Consider the following 16005-nt stretch of genomic DNA (forward strand, 5'->3'; position numbering starts at 1 on the left):
CAAAGAATAAAACTGATGATGTGCCAACTAAAAAATATCCAATCCAATATTTGTTCAAAACGTATCATCACTCAGTGATCACTACGACTACAGTGTGGTACATTTTCTCTAAATAATACAAGATAAAATTCATCAGTTTTCAAAGTTTAGATCTGTCAGTTAACCTTTATTAACACCAGGTGAAGAGTTCCTGTTATGAATCTGGATGACAAGTATAGTTTTTGAAAGTGCGTAGACTACACTTCATTCTAGTCTTCTAGTTTTCTTTTAGCAGTTTAATCTCACTGTGGTTGGGCATGCTAGTCTTTACAGGTATCTCTGCAATATATCAATGCAGGAAACCCGCAGTCAGCTGAGACTGAAGATTTCACTTGGATGAATGACGAAACATTTCTCCATCTGAAAACGCTACGTCCAGATGAACAGAATCAACTTTTAGTGTATTCGCACCAACAATCACACCCAAGGCCAATTTGGAATCACCAATTAACCCAGTGGTTCTCCATCTGTGGGGTGTATAGCTACTGGACGCGCACAACTAGTGAAATGTGAAAATAAGAATTTTTTTTTTAGGTAAACAACAGTTGCCATTGTTCTGAACTTTACTAAACTTGAAACCTTTTCTTTGACTTACCAGTCAGGGTAATTTTTATAATTATTAATTACTGGGATTCTTATCTAAGTTAAACTGCGCCATTAAAGTTTTAAGTTGCATCTCTATATATTTCATATAGCTCCACTTGCCACACAGATGCATCTGTATGTGCAAGGGTATGGATTTCTGTGCCACTTTGAAACTGGTGTGTGGAGTGACTACGCTGACCTGTCGTCAAATGACAGAAGACTACAGGATTTTTCCTTTCCATTCAACCTAGAGCCTAATATAACTGTACATTTGGAGAGACATATAAAAATTTTGCCCCTTTATCCCCACCAACCCTCCCACTGAGTGCTTTTGACTTTTACACAGGAAAGAAGAAAAAACAAAAACGGGACCATATAATAAATAAAGAGCAAGTTCCATCACTTATTCTTTTACAATAATGTAAAGGTAAATAAACTCCTAATGTGGGCCTTTTGGGGTTTTTTCTTTATATATTTTGGCCACACATTGTAGAATATAGAGAATTTTGCCCAATTTTACACTGGACTGAATCAAAAATACACGCATTTCATGCTGTGTGTTAACAGTGCTAACTGAATCACACTTGTTGTGATTTACTTCTTCAATATAAATACCTTTCAACAGAATTATGAAGGAAGATGGATTGAGTATATTGTATAAAAGACTTTAAATGCAGAATGTTTGTTCAACTCTTAGACACCCCTTTTCAGAAATTTTATTAATCCCACCAACTCAGACTAATTTGTGTGATTACAAGCAGATGCATTCAAATTCAAAGGGAAAAATAAACAAAGTTAGAAACATTGTTCCAGCTCATAAAATATTCCTGCTGAGACAGTATAACGAGCTAAGATTTATTTTAAACAAGCAAACAAACCAAAGAATCTTAAGCCCGACCATTTTAACATAATTTCCCTGGAAAATAAATCCAGGGTGATGAGGTGATGATACACGTCCTAATAATCCCATAAAAAAAACATAGACACTGCAGCACCTTAGGGGGGCGTGCTCCATTTTGACCCTGAGACTTCCAGGCCATACTCAGCACAGATGTTTCTGTATCCTATGCCGGCCACTTGGTTATGGCGTTCCATGTATGTCCTGTTTGCTAGCATCTAGCACCCTGTTGTTATATGTGCTCAGGGGCATCTTTGCACAGCCCGCCCCTGGGGTCTTGCCTTGTGTGATAGACCGTAAAGTCTAGTGCTCAGAGTGTGTTCCTGCACTGCCATGATTAGTGCCTTTCTTTCAGTTCGCCTTTGTCCAGCCACTGGTAGGATTTCTGGACATCAGCCACTTCTTCTGCCGGCCGTATATACCATGCAGGGTCCTGTACATCCATGATGCTCCTCTTCTCAAATTTCTGCTGCCTGAGATATTAACTAACCACACTCTCAGTTGTGGCCATCTTCCTGAAGTACTCGTGGATGTTCATTGTCTCATCCTGGGTAGCAGTTCTGATACTCACTAGCCTTGGCCACCTTCCTCCTTCTTAATGTACAGTCTTAGGGTGCTGCATGCATGTCAGTGGCTTCTATCTCCTCTTTTGGCCAGCTTATTTTATGGTTCGTTCGTATTTGTCTATGGGACTACCCCCCCCCTTTTCTTTTAACGATCCAACTACACCTCTCAAGTCCAAATGGGCTGGAAGTAGCCTGCATATGATTATATCCGGCCCTGAGATAATTTCACATGTCCGTTATTGATGGTCCTCAGTAGAAACAGAATCTTCGGCCCTGCTGAGAAGCCATGCAGGCAGGGATGGGACTTTATTTCGATGGGCACACCATGCAGGCAATCTGGGATCATATCATTATGTTAAAATAGGAAGGGGGCAGACGTTACAAAGACAACAAGTGTAGTGGTACAGGCTTGGTACACAGAGACAAGGGTGCCGGATTTAAACGCTAATGTGTCGGGAAAAGTGAATAAATGAGTGAAAAAGTAAACTAAGCAGCACTTGGCTGCATTTCAATAATACTGAAGACTGCTGAGTGCAGAATCTATCAAACTAGGAGCTGGCTAAAGTGACACCAGATTTTATTTTCAGCCATTTGCCATTATGGAGGACAAAAGGTTTCAAACTTGTCCAGGCCTTAAAGCTGATGTGTGCTCTCCCATCTAGTAATAAATGCATAAAAAATAAGGCTTTTCTGAAAACAATGAATAGAAAAGTCTCACAGGCCGGAATACATGCTTCAAGCCATTTATAATTCTTACCCTGTTTGATCTGTTGCTCACCACAAACAAGCAAAATTTGTTACCCTAAACTTTAGTTGCATAAGTTTTACAGCTTTCCCCACTGATAAAAACGCTTCATACTACACAAAATAATTAAGCAAAAACAACTGAATGAAAAAACAACTAAACATATATATACATATATTAAAAAAAAATGGAGTCTGAGCAATGAGCTACCAGAACTTATTGTCATTTTACACATTTATTTCTTACACTGAAAACCAAAGAGTCATGCTGACAGATTTATCACAGCAGCTTTTTCTTTACCATCTAGAAACAGTTCAGAATCAGAATCAGCATACTTTATTAATCCCTAAGGAAATTATGTAAATATGTAACTTCTTTACAGTGACATTGAGTTTCACTAGTCCGGCCCCCTTAAGATCAACATTTGCTGTAGATCCTGGTGGTGTGGATCAGTGAACCAGTGTCTCCTTCCCTCCTGGCATACAGCTTGATATCATCCGTGTAGAGGAGGTGGCTAATAATTGCTTAAGTCCTTGGCCAGCCTGTTTGATGATCTGGCTGACGGGGGTTCAGGCCTATGCAGAACAGTAGTGTGGGGCAGAACATCTCCTTGGTAAATCCTGCACTTGAAGCTGACCTCTAGTGTTCGCCAAATCCCCATCAAATTCCTTATGGTCCTGTCTTGTACAGTCAGAGGAATCCCAGGATCCATGAGTGAGGCACTGAGTCATAGGCTTTCTTATGATCAATCAAGGAAGTGCACAGGTTGGTCAGTCTTGTCTTACAGTCTCTGGTAACTGCTCAACCACTAGCAGGTTTTCACCACTCTGGTTTTCACCACTCACCACCCCAACATAGTGCACTGGAACCTTCAACAGTTTTAGTAAATCCTTTTGTAACCAATGCCATCAGTATATATTTTGTAACAAGCTTGCGAAGCTCTTGACAGAGCACACTGGTTTTACACAACATAATATGTTCCTTGTGTGACACCTTTTTATAGGCCATCAGTTGGGACTTGAGAATTAGCTGATGTTAATCTGCACCTGGCAGCAGGAATGCTTTCTAATTACAGATAGATTTCAGCTGGTGTAATGAGTTCCCATGCTTTGTTGCACATTTGTGTGTTCAATACTTTTTCGTGTCATTTCTAATTGTTACACAATTTATGGACATTTATGTTGGATTCTTTGCCTCTGTGGACTGAATTGGCTTTTACCAACATCTGGTAAAAGAAATAATGCCAATAGCACTTCTGAAATCTATTTATTCTTAAAATTGGTGACAATTGGTGATACAGCAGGTGAAATAAGTATCTCTTTATCGTGGTACCTGGTTGCGGTACCTGGATATATTACCAACATTTGGTTCTGAAAGTTAGACGCAGGAAAAATGGGCATGCTTAAAGGATTAGAGTGAGTCTGACAAGAGCCAAATTGTGATAGCTAGACCACTGGATCAGCACATTTCCAAAACTGCAGCTCTTATGGAGTGTTCTCAGTGTGCAGTAGTCAAAAGTGGTTGAAAAGGACTAGTGATGAACCAGTGACAGGGTCGTGGTCGGCCAAGGCTCACCAGTTCATCTGAGGAGCAATGGCTGGCCCGTGTGGCTCATCCAACAGACAAGGTACTGTAGGCTTAAACTGCCCCCAAAATATTGGTTCTGAAAGGTTACTGAAAAACAGTGCATTGCATTTTGTTGGGTATGGAACTACATAACAGCAGAACAATATGGGTGCTCATGACCCATCCATCACCAAAAACACCAACAATGGGCACTTGAGCATCAGAACTTAAATGCCTTAATGCAACTGCTGTTGTGATTTGGTGCCATTTAATTGAAATGGAACTGAATTGACCGTGGTGCCATGGAAGAAGGTAGCCTGGTCTGGGAATCATGCTTTCTGGGAATGGCCAGGTTCTGCTGGGGAACCTTGGGTCCTGTCATTCATGTGGATGTTACTTTGACATGTACAGCCAACCAAAGCCTTGTTGTAGACCATGTACATCCTTTCACTGAAATTGTAATCCCTGATGGCTGTGGCTTTTTTGAGCAGGATAACCCTCGCTGCCACAAAGCAAAAATGTTTCAAGAATGGTGTGAGGAGCTATGTGTTTCTAACGCCTTGGTGCAAGGTGTGTGTGTGTGTGTGTGTGTGTAAACTGTAATCGTTTTAGCAGTTTATCTATTAAGAAGTGTATTATCCTGGAATTTTGTCAGGGGTATCAGCCTGGAAATTTTTCAACTTGTTCAACTGATTTGGAATGACCCGTTCCATTACTGCCCACTGCTCATTCAGCAAAAGCCTGTTTTTCACACAGATGTCACGCTGAAAACAAAACTTTGTAAAACATTTACAGAACAATAAAATATAGTTAAGCTAGATAATTCTGCCTTGTAATTTCACCCCAGCCCAAACAAGTACCCACTGCACATAAGATCTTTTTTCAGTTCTGATGCCATTCTAAAATGTCTTTGGTTTATTCTTCACTATCAGTTTATCAAAGTTGTGCAATGAAAGATGGGCCAATAACAAGGAGTATTCATACAATCTAAAAATATTAAACACCTGAAATAAACGTGATATATTCAGACATAGTTTGACAGCACCAATTGATTACCTAGTACAAGAACAATTTGAGTGGAGCCAGAAAATTAAGAAAATGTCTAATTCTTGTAATTGTTTTGTTTTTAATTTCTTCACTGTTTTATGTAGCGCCTGCATTTCTTAACATGGTGTAAATATACTGTACAAGGCAGGAACACAAGCCATCATACGAGCGAATGTATTATCTAAATAACAGAATGACATTAAATGTTGTTAAATGTATGTATAAATTAAGTGTTTTTTCCCCAACTTACCATCGTCAATGCTTTAAAATTCACTAGTAGCACTTGTAGTGATATTAAATATTTATTACAGTCTTACTACTCAAGTGAGACCATAGTCAGTACCTGACAAAGCTTCATGACATAATGTGCCTGCTCAACCAGTTTTTGTATCATAGCCCAGTCACACTGCAAAATCACAATACTGTGATAAACATTCAGCAAAATGTTACTTTGCTGAAGTGTATATAACCCACAGTGGTAAACACTGTGGGTTATTTTCTTAGCTGGACTCTGCCTTACTCCTTAAAAAAAAATATAAACACACAACTCTGGCAGCCACATAGAAGTGACCCCCCCCACCCACACACACGCACATTATCACCCACCCACCCAGACCTAAAGGGCCTGGCACTGCAAGGTTCTTCCACTAACTGAGTCTCTCCCCCAGTTAAACAGTGTATATCAGTCCCATTCACATATACATAGTACCAGTACTGTCAAGTTGATGCATGTTCTACCCTACACTGACCCACCCCCTGCCTTCTATATTCTCCCATAACGCTGCTGTGGACTATGCCAAGCCCATCTCCTCCAGTACACTTCTCGGTGATTCGTCCTCCTGAAAAGATAACCAAATGGAAGACGCAACTTAAATTACAGACAACAAATTGTTCCATTCACATTGCATGGAGCTGTCACCTCTCACAGGCATAAGTAGAAAGATGACTGTATGCCATTTATATTAGTATTACTGTATTATATGCAAAAAAAATGCAACAGTTAGGGCTAGCTGACTCAGAGTGCAGGCAGAAAGGAAACTTTTACACAAAACTGGTTTTTCACCGACCAGGGAGGAACAAAAACGACACAAATTTACATATGCAGAGTGTACGAACTGCACAACTCCAAACTGAAGTTAGTCTGGTGATCATTAACACAACAAAATGTGTCCCACAGTCAGTCCATGACTTGTGACTGACATTTCAGTGATAACTCACAGGTCACTAACTTTAACGCATCGTCTTCTTGAGTCATGTCAACTCTGAAGCCCAGCTTACCTCCTGCAGTAGGTCAGCTTGTTCAATGGCTTTGAGGACACTCTTTTTAGATGTGTCCTGGATCTCTCCTCCCATCAGGAACTCATCTAAAATGAAGTAGGCCTTCTCAAAATTAAAGATGATGTCCAGCTCACACACCTACACATACACAAAACACCAATCTTTACCATGCCAGGGAAAGTCTCAGAATGGTCTTTCAACTTCTCCGCTGGAGAATTCAAACAAAATTATGTTTGAATTCACATTGTGAGTACATTTTAACAAGTAGACATTTATCTTTCTGACAATAATAATTTTAGGAAATGTATACAAAATGATTCAAAGGGTGACTGCATGTATTATATGAGTACATTTTTACTTAAACCAACTAAGGATAAGTTGCTATACTAAGAATTATTGTTACCCCTGGACAAAATGTCAAACGAAATGTCAAACGATCACTGCGGCATCAATGAGAGTTAAAAACTGTCTAAATGCTTTCATCTTTAATAAAAATCATCAGTGTTGCTACTTTACCAGGTGTAACAATTAAGTTTAACATCCAAGCATCCATGAAAACAGAATTTATTAAATTCAACAGTTAGAAGTTAGCAGGAAGTTAGCTCGCTAGTTTCCATGTAAATATACCATGCTCTGACTGAGAGATTTCAGAAAAAAAAATCAAACTTACAGCACTGCTGTCACTTAAATGAGGACAGAAAAACTAAACCGCACTGACCTTTGCAGGGTTACTGAAGGTGGGCTAGCTGGAATATAATGGTTTGCTACATGCTGACTAGCTACAGAGCTATGGTTAGCATGATATAAAAACATTAGCACAGTGAAGCTGGAGGATGAAATATAAGTTTTTCCCTTCAATAAAATTTAACATGAGGGTACCCCGTGGCCAGAGACAAATGCAATCGCATGGCATGAAAAAGAGGAAAAAACAAGGACCAAACTTCAGTTAGGCCTTATATAATATATCCACAACACAGGTTAGTCATTAATATACTGCTGCATAGTTTATTTTACTCGTTATGTTAAGTTCCTGATCCTCAGCTTCATGTTCCCATTCCAATCTTTATTTGCCTCAGAGTGATTCTTTTCTGACTCATTCAAATTTTTGGTGTGTGAGCAGCTGGGTTGTAGTTACATGGTAAGGTTTTAAAACTGAGCTTTAAAAAGTGTTGCAGATGAATAGTAGTAATGAAAACCCAGACAGGTCGACAGTGATCATGGACTATTTTTAGGGGCTTGTTCTGATTAAACAGAACAAGATGCAAAGCATTAAAACATGCCAAAAACACAACAGCCTTAATAAACGCAGAGTAGTTTGGACCCGGAAACAGGATTCACATGCCATCAACTAGTCTCTTCCTTCAAAGTAATTCACATGCAAATCAGAAAAATCCCATTAAGATGCACATATGACTTACACTGCCAAAATATTTATCCAGCAACTCTACGAAACGGTGTATAACTTCAAGTGTGATCAGCTCATTGTCTTGCTCTTCAATGGCACAACAGAAATAAAGGCTGGCATACCTGCAAGACAATATACACAAAAGTAGAAACAATTTTAAAATCCTACATTGCCTTGTTCTCAAGTTATCGCATTCACTAGATTTGCAGAAAACTTAACCTCTGACCTTTATGTTAAGGCCACTGAGATTGAAACTCAAATATATTGAGTAGATTCACCTATGGTATCAATTTGAAAACCCAATGTTGCCTCGTTCTCAAGTTAACAAACAAACCAACAAGGCCGCAGACTGCCTGCTGTGAGATCCAGTTAAGACTTTTTGCCTCAAAATTCATCACAGATTTTAAAAAAGAAAGAAAAACGAAGAACAAAAAAAAAAAAAAAAAAAAAAAAAAATGTACATACAGTCGAAGTATGACAGTTTACCATACCTGTGTAGGGCTGCCAGACAGCACAGAGCAAGCGTGCAGAGTTCTTTCAGTCCAATAACCTGTGTTTGGGTGCTGACCTATGAAGTAGCATCTGTGTTTTAATCAGTCACTTATCCCCCTGATCTTGTTGACTTGCCTGATTTTGTAATTTGTCCACGGTAAGTGGGCTAAATTATTAAATCCTTAATTCTGCTTTCTTTTTTAAATTCATTGTTTGCCAAGTTGTGTTGTAACCTCCAAGTCGTGCTTGCGTTTTGGTTATTAACACATCAATATCTCATTATTATATCAATATCCCAAAGGTGTTCTATTGAATTAATATCTGGTGACAGTGGGGACGATGTGAGTATAGTGAACTCATTGTCATGTTCAACAAACCAGGTGACTGGGGAAAGCTGTCATCACAGGATGGGCACAATGTGAGCATAAGGGTTGGACGGGGTCAGGAAAAATACTCTCTCATCCAAACGTCGGATAAGAAACTGAAGCTCAACAGACCACACAATCGTCTTCCAATATTCTATTTCCCTATTTTGGTGAGCACATACAAAGGAATGGCACCCAGTGTGGTCTGCTGCTGCCATCTTGTCTTTTGCATACTTTGGCTGTAATGCAGGGTTATGTTGGTACTATGGTAAATGGACTGGTTCTTATATAGCTCTTTTCTACTCTACCTGAGCATTCAAAGTGTTTTATACAACTTGTCTTGCTCACCCATTTACACAAGCTCTTATTTTTCTCTGTACATGCTTTCTACCTAACATTCACACACATTCAAACTCAGATGGATGCATTGAAGAGCAACTTGGGGTTCGTATCTTTCCCAGGGATATTTGGCACGTATATTTATGTATTTGGAACAGCCATGGATTGAACCACCAACCTTCTGATTAGCGCACAATGTGCTATACCTGCTGAGCTACAACAACCTTTATCAGATAGAAGAAGTCTTCTTCTCTGAAATGAACAAGTTATTTTTGCCCAAAGAACCACTGCTCCCTGCATATTTTCTCCTTTTCAGAACTTTCCCTTTAATTTCTAAAGAGGGTTGTTAGAAAATAGATCACCAATTTGTGAAACACTCAGAATAGTGTGTGTCAGAGCAACATCCATGCCACATTCAGTCACCTAAATTACATTTCTTCCCCATTCTGAGGTGCTGACCATGTCTACAGAAACACATGGACTGGGTTGCTGCAATGTCATGACATTCAACAAGTAGTTAAAAAGTCGTACCTAACAAAGGTATACCTAACCTAACCTATAGACTTGGAGTACTGTGTTAAGCCACCCATCCTTTCTTTATATTTTGCTTCCAAGGAGCCAGACTCTTAATTTTTTTTTAATTTTTATTCAAAACTTTTACTTGGACATTAATTGTAGTTCACTGCCCAGACTGTCCTGTATTTACGAATCACTTTAGTTTTTTTGATTGATGAAAAATTTATTTTTTTTGGTAATGAAAATTTCCATAGTAGATAGTGAAAAACAGGAACTTTCCTGTCAATTAAATGTTTATGCATTACTTTGGTGTAGCATGAATGGCTGTAGAGGAAGTCTGTTAGAAACTAAAAAAGACTGTTAGAAATTATTATTTAAAAAAAAATAAAAATACAGTTAAAAGTCCAAAAATGTATGTCCTCCATCACATGTTCCAAAGACTCCAGTGGGCTGAATTGGTGTCTTTGCTGGATTGATTCTGGCCCCCTGGTCTTATGTTTAGCACCACTGATTTAGTCCAGTGTTAGACTATACTTGTAGAGGGCATGCGTTCTTTAGTGATGGTCAAGGGTGGTTCTGTACCACATAAGATGGTTGTTGTTTTATGCAACAAAGTCTCAGGGACAATGCTTCTTTGGTCTAATTTCCTTCCCTTCATCGCAGCTGAACTTGTCTGGTCTGTTAAATCTCAAGCCAGCCTGCAAAGGGCTGGCTTGAGATTTAACAGAGATTTTTTTTATCTTCAGTAGATGAATTTCCTCTGGAACTGGCATGCATGTCATGAGGAAGTCTGGTAATAAGTTTGATGCCTTCCAAAGCTCTGACGCAGAAAAGCAAATGTTCTAAAGCTTGTTGTGTCAACACTGTGGACTCAGCCATTAACTCTACTAGGTGTGGCAAAGCCAGCTGATGTGGCTGGCCATAGTGGGAAGTAGGAGAGGCCACTGTGTCACTATATTTGTTACTATAGAAGTATGAAATGTGTAGGGCTTCTTCAAATTTCAAATGACTCATAAAAACCTAATAATGTAACATTCAACAGAAAGACATGTTGCATCTTCTAAACCAAGTTGTTTTCCTTAGGTACAGCTGGTTTAAGTCCTTAAGATGTGTTTCTCCGACCAGGGATGTCAAGGTAAGCAGGCCAGATTTGTAGTAACTTGCCCTGATGCTAAGAGCTCCTGGCAGTTAAGGCAATGCAAATCCAGCCCATGGCCCTGGTGATCAGGGCCACCCATATTCCTCCACTGATCACCGGATGTATGAGGCCATGGTTAGGTTCTCTGTAGTTAGAGCTCAAAGGCAGTAGTTCACCTAATTTGCCAATGCAGACTTATAGTTCATCTACTTGTTCCACCAGTGGGGGCTGGGCTGGCAGTGAAAGATCATGTACCACTGTGGTGGACGTGGGCCTATCGTCCCCATCTATATGAAAGCAGCTTCTCTTTCCAACAGACATTAATTTTAATGAAATACTCAAATACGGACAAATATGTAATTTTCCTTCCTACTGTTTCTTTCTTGGAGACAAAGCACTGCCACATCTCATCCTTTTTACATGTTTAATACTGTGTTACTAACATTTCTTTTAAAAATTTCTAAACAATAAAGGCTACTGCCTAAATGTATAAAAGCACTAGTGCATTTCTTTACAGTTTCTTGATAATTACTGATAAATCAACAGCAGTTCATAGCACGAGTTAGCTACAAAAATGAAACTGTAAATATGTACTCTAGAAACAACTGTCAGTAACGTTATAATTAGAAAAGATGAAAATAGTGTAAAGAAAGTACCACAAGAAGCACGTGATGATGTGATGAGTACAAAATGCAGGACTGCTCATGGCACTTTTACCTTTTATAGACAATCTTGAGGTCGCGCCATTCTAGAAAACTGCACATCTTTGGTTTGCGAGCCAACACTATCTGCATCAGCTCCCTGACCATCTTCTTCTTGTCACGCTCAGCTGTGGCTGTGTACCACTTCTGCAGTCGCAGCTTGCCCTGCCGGCTGAACAGCAGCATGAAGCGCATCTACATGCAAAAATAGAACACCCCCCAAAAAGACAGTACAGCATATATGAGAACATGTATTCAATGTGTAGGTACATGTCAATACATAAATGTGACAATTAGAATTACTGGCCCAGTAAAGGAACTTTTCCTGTTAACTGCATTCTTGTGCCCAATTATGAGTCACTTCATCACAGTTTTTTATCATTTGCTCTTTTTGTAAACATTATTATCAAGTCTGACATCATTAACAATTTCTGTGTTCAAATGCTCTTTCAATTCCCAAAAGCAAAGAAATACAGGGACGTCATTAAGAGTTAAATATGGTCAAAATTATTTCAGCTCCAATAAAATAATCAGTGCGGCTGCTCAAGTGTTGCACCATTATGATAAAGAGCATAAATAGGAGGGCCCCATATTAATAGAGGCAGATGCCATCATATGGTAGGAATCAATGGTATGGTATCAACATTTTGCAATGTGGTCTGGTTTAGTTCAGGTTCAAATCTTAAGTCAGCCCAAGAGAATCACATCCTTGGTGACAAATAAACCTCAGTGTGCACTGTGAGTCTTTAGAAATGAAACCATGTCAACAGTGCACATCTTTTAGAGCACACGGCGGCTCCTGTCTGCTCAAATAACAAAGAACTGCACCATGTTTGAAATCCAGCAGAATAGATGCTTGGACTGAGATGTGCTGCACTCAAAAATCAACTCTATGACATTTTGTGAGACTTTAACTTGTGGTAAACATTTCAGTCGACATATACTGCAAAAAAAGAGAATAGCATGCCAAATTGTTTTCTCAAATCACAATTAAAAAAAAAAAGTTCTAATCTCCACTTGGTGTCTATATTAGATCATCATCCCATATCTACTTGGTCCAAGGGAGTGTCACAATGAAACACATAGGGAGATAAGCCAGCATTATAAAATAGCCATTTTAAAATGATTTTATGTTACAGTGATCCAGTCAAACCAACCAAAAAAACAAATAAATAAAACAACCTCATGGCTTTCTGTAATAGGTTATTTAAATTCCAGTCTACTTATCCCACGCCCTCCAAATCCCTCAGTTGTTAATGCAATATCTCTCTGATACGTCCCAAGTACACTACTGAAAACTGGCAGTTCAAAAGTAGAAGGTGAACAAAGTGGAGCATTTAGCAGTTGAAGAGTCAGTTACCTTTTTCAGGTGCTGGAAGACCAAATTAGGACTAAAACCAAAATAAATAATGGATTTGGTCACTAAAGACTTGCACTAGGATGACAATCTTTAAATATTCTTTGTGAAGTCAGCTGGGATAGGCTTCAGCACCCCCCGCGACCCTGAAAAGGATAAGCAGAAGCAAATGGATGGATGGATGGATGGAATGGATATGAAAGTCTATAATAACATAATGGCCATGACAAATTTACATTGCGGTTGTATAATAATAATGGATTGCATTTATATAGCGCTTTTCAAGGCGCTTACAATTCCACTATTCATTCACTCTCACATTCACACACTGGTGGAGGCAGCTACAGTTGTAGCCACAGCTGGGACAGACTGACAGAAGCGAGGCTGCCATATCGCGCCATCGGCCCCCTGGCCATCACCAGTAGGCGGTAGGGTAAAGTGTCTTGCCCAAGGACACAACGACCAGGACAGAGAGCCCGGGGATCGAACCGGCGACCTTCCGGTTACAGATACGCTTCCCAACCCCCTGAGCCACGGTCGATATGTGGCGAGTGTTTCATCTCATCATCCTATGCTGTTTCCCCACTCCATACTGGCAAAGGAAAGGGAGGAACTGACATCAAATGTCTATAATATTTTGGTTTGATATTACCTACACACATAGACGTCTTATACTGCATTTAAAACAAACCCATATACATAACACTTCATTCACATAATGAAACCACTGATATAAACTTAAGCTGTAATGTGTATTACAGCTATTTTAAAACTTTGCAGATTTGGCAATACTAATCCCCCGTATCACTTACTAATTATGTTTACTTACATGTGCCTGTTACCAGTCTACAGTCTATTTGGCAGGGATGAGTGTGGGAGGTATGGTTTCATAAAAGATGAATGCTATGGCAGGTAATATTAACATCACCAGTGTCAGTCACATCATTCGGCCACATGGTTTGGCCACGCAGAGTTTCAAAAACAACTGAGCTGAGGTTAAGCAGAAAGTTAGCCACATAATGAAACCTATTTCATTACTTTATGTTGTAACCCTAGGCTGGCAGAAAGTAGGAAGCACGGCATCACCTCCGTTGCTGACGATAACTAAAACCTAAAGATAAACTAATTACCTGCAACAAGGGCAGTCACACTAGTTTGTCCCTTATCTGTCATGCTAAAGTCTGACTAACATCACACAGATCACAAGCTGCACAAGCTATATACAGCGTAAGAAGCATTAAGTTTCACAGGTTATGCTGGCCTGTTAGCTTGCAAGGCTATGCTGACAGAAGCCAGGTGTAGTTACCGCAGGTGGTGACTTCCTGGAATCATACACCTTGATAGCATTAGCGTAGCATACCCTCCACGTACACTTTTCCAGGCAAGTGAGACGTAATAACTTACCATTCTGTGGGATTTTTAACGTTTGTGTCACGTTACAAACGGACGCTACTCCCTCGTTGCCCACTCAGACGTACACCCGAACTAATGCCGAAAGTTCATTCCCGTGTGAGGTGCTCAACTACTGCGCTGGTAATAAGCGCAAACCCTTCTCCGACCGTTGCTTCTGCCAAAGCACTTCCACATCCGAGGAGCATGCGCACTCCGGCACGTCTAACGTGACGTTTATGATTTCGTCTCACTTCCGGAGGGTTCGAATGATCTTAAAGTGTATCAAGTTTAGTGTTACATCCTCACCGTGTGTAACTGCGGACACTGAGTCCCTGGTAAAGAAAAAAAAAGAGAATCTCCGTAACGGTAGGATTTTCCATCATCATCATTCATTAAACACCGAAAAAACCCAGGTTTCTCTTCAGCATTGTAGCCATGCTTACAAAAAGTCAGAGCTCTGCTGAGTCAAGCATTCCTTTAACTTCATTAATTAAAAAAAAATAAATGAAATTTTATCTATTGAAGAACAAATACTCAAAGCCATAGACATATCATTATTTTAAGCTACTTTAAATGTCATTTATATTTATTTAGACTCTTTCACTTCAACTAATCTGAATCTGAAATAACTTTAGTAATCGCTTCCTCCAGGTCATCAACGTGTCCATTAGACCCCATTACCCATTCTTACCAACTGCTCAAACTATTACAATTAGTAAATGCTTTAATCTTAAATATGATCATCTATCTCTATTAATAGGCTATGTGCAATTAAGGTGGCAATCATTAAACTATTACTTAAAAAGCAGTAACTTGACCCAGCTGTCTTATGTAATTATTGACCACTCTCCAGCATTACTTTTATCTCAAAAATTCTTGAAAGAGTTGTCAAACAGCTAACAGATCATCTGCAGAGGAATGGTCTATTAAAAGAGTTTCAGTCAGGTTTCAGAGCTCATCACAGCACAGAAACAGCTTTAGTGAAGGTTACAGATCCTTTCCTATATGGCCTCTGACAGTGGACTCATCTCTGTGCTTGTTCTGCAAGACCTCAGTCCATCGTTGATACTGTTGACCACAGTATTTTATTACAGAGATTAGAGCATGCCATAGGTTTTAAAGTATGGCACTGTAGGGCTTTGCATGATATCTGTCTAATAGACTCCGTTTTTTTGTTTTTTTTTTCATGTAAATGGAGAGTCCTCTTTACACACTAAGTTTAATTATCCAGTCTTTAAGTGATGACGGGATGAACCCTGCTTCTGGGTCAAAACTACTCTGCGTTTAATAAGGCTGTTGTGTTTTTAAAATGTTAAAATTTTAAAATCTTGTTCTATTTATTCTGAACTTCAGCACCCCTAAAAAGCAGGGTGGCTTTTTAGGGACTTGTGCTCAGTTGGTAGAGCAGGTCAGATACTAACCGGAAGGTTGGTGGTTCGATCCCAGGCTCCTCCTCTCAGTGATGCCGCAGTGTTCATTTGAGTTTGGGACCTGAAGCGGAGTTTGGACCCCAAAACAGCTAATGATGTCAGACTTAAAGACCAGATTGAGTTCCACATGGTTCTGTGCTAGGACC

The 16005-nt window shown here is 39.5% G+C and overlaps 1 protein-coding gene across 2 annotated transcripts; it reads right to left on the minus strand.

The window, feature by feature from the left end:
* Positions 1 to 3049: 3049 nt before the first annotated feature.
* Positions 3050 to 14643, minus strand: ap1s1 (adaptor related protein complex 1 subunit sigma 1). 2 transcript variants are annotated; one of them, XM_084917411.1, is made up of 6 exons: positions 14442 to 14643; positions 13041 to 13183; positions 11697 to 11875; positions 8143 to 8251; positions 6725 to 6862; positions 3050 to 6285 (listed from the first exon to the last, which is right to left on the minus strand). In XM_084917411.1, exons 3-6 carry the CDS (start codon positions 11873 to 11875, stop codon positions 6238 to 6240), a joined length of 474 nt encoding a protein of 157 aa, XP_084773537.1. In that variant the 5' UTR covers positions 13041 to 13183; positions 14442 to 14643; the 3' UTR covers positions 3050 to 6237. The 2 variants fall into 2 exon arrangements, with proteins under 2 accessions (XP_084773537.1, XP_084773529.1); XM_084917403.1 differs by lacking the exon at positions 13041 to 13183.
* Positions 14644 to 16005: the final 1362 nt, after the last annotated feature.

This window comes from Perissodus microlepis, chromosome 3 (assembly GCF_051167445.1).
Source record: "Perissodus microlepis isolate ML-2025 ecotype Zambia chromosome 3, ASM5116744v1, whole genome shotgun sequence".
NCBI classification, from domain to species: domain Eukaryota; kingdom Metazoa; phylum Chordata; class Actinopteri; order Cichliformes; family Cichlidae; genus Perissodus; species Perissodus microlepis.

Excerpts from the sequence above, each read along its gene's own strand:
- ap1s1 (XM_084917403.1), bottom strand. Across the intron at positions 8,252-11,696 it reads CTCAAGATTGTCTATAAAAG|GTATGCCAGCCTTTATTTCT; the intron begins GTAAAAGTGCCA and ends ATTGTCTTGCAG. Across the intron at positions 6,286-6,724 it reads AAGCTGACCTACTGCAGGAG|GAGGACGAATCACCGAGAAG; the intron begins GTAAGCTGGGCT and ends TTATCTTTTCAG.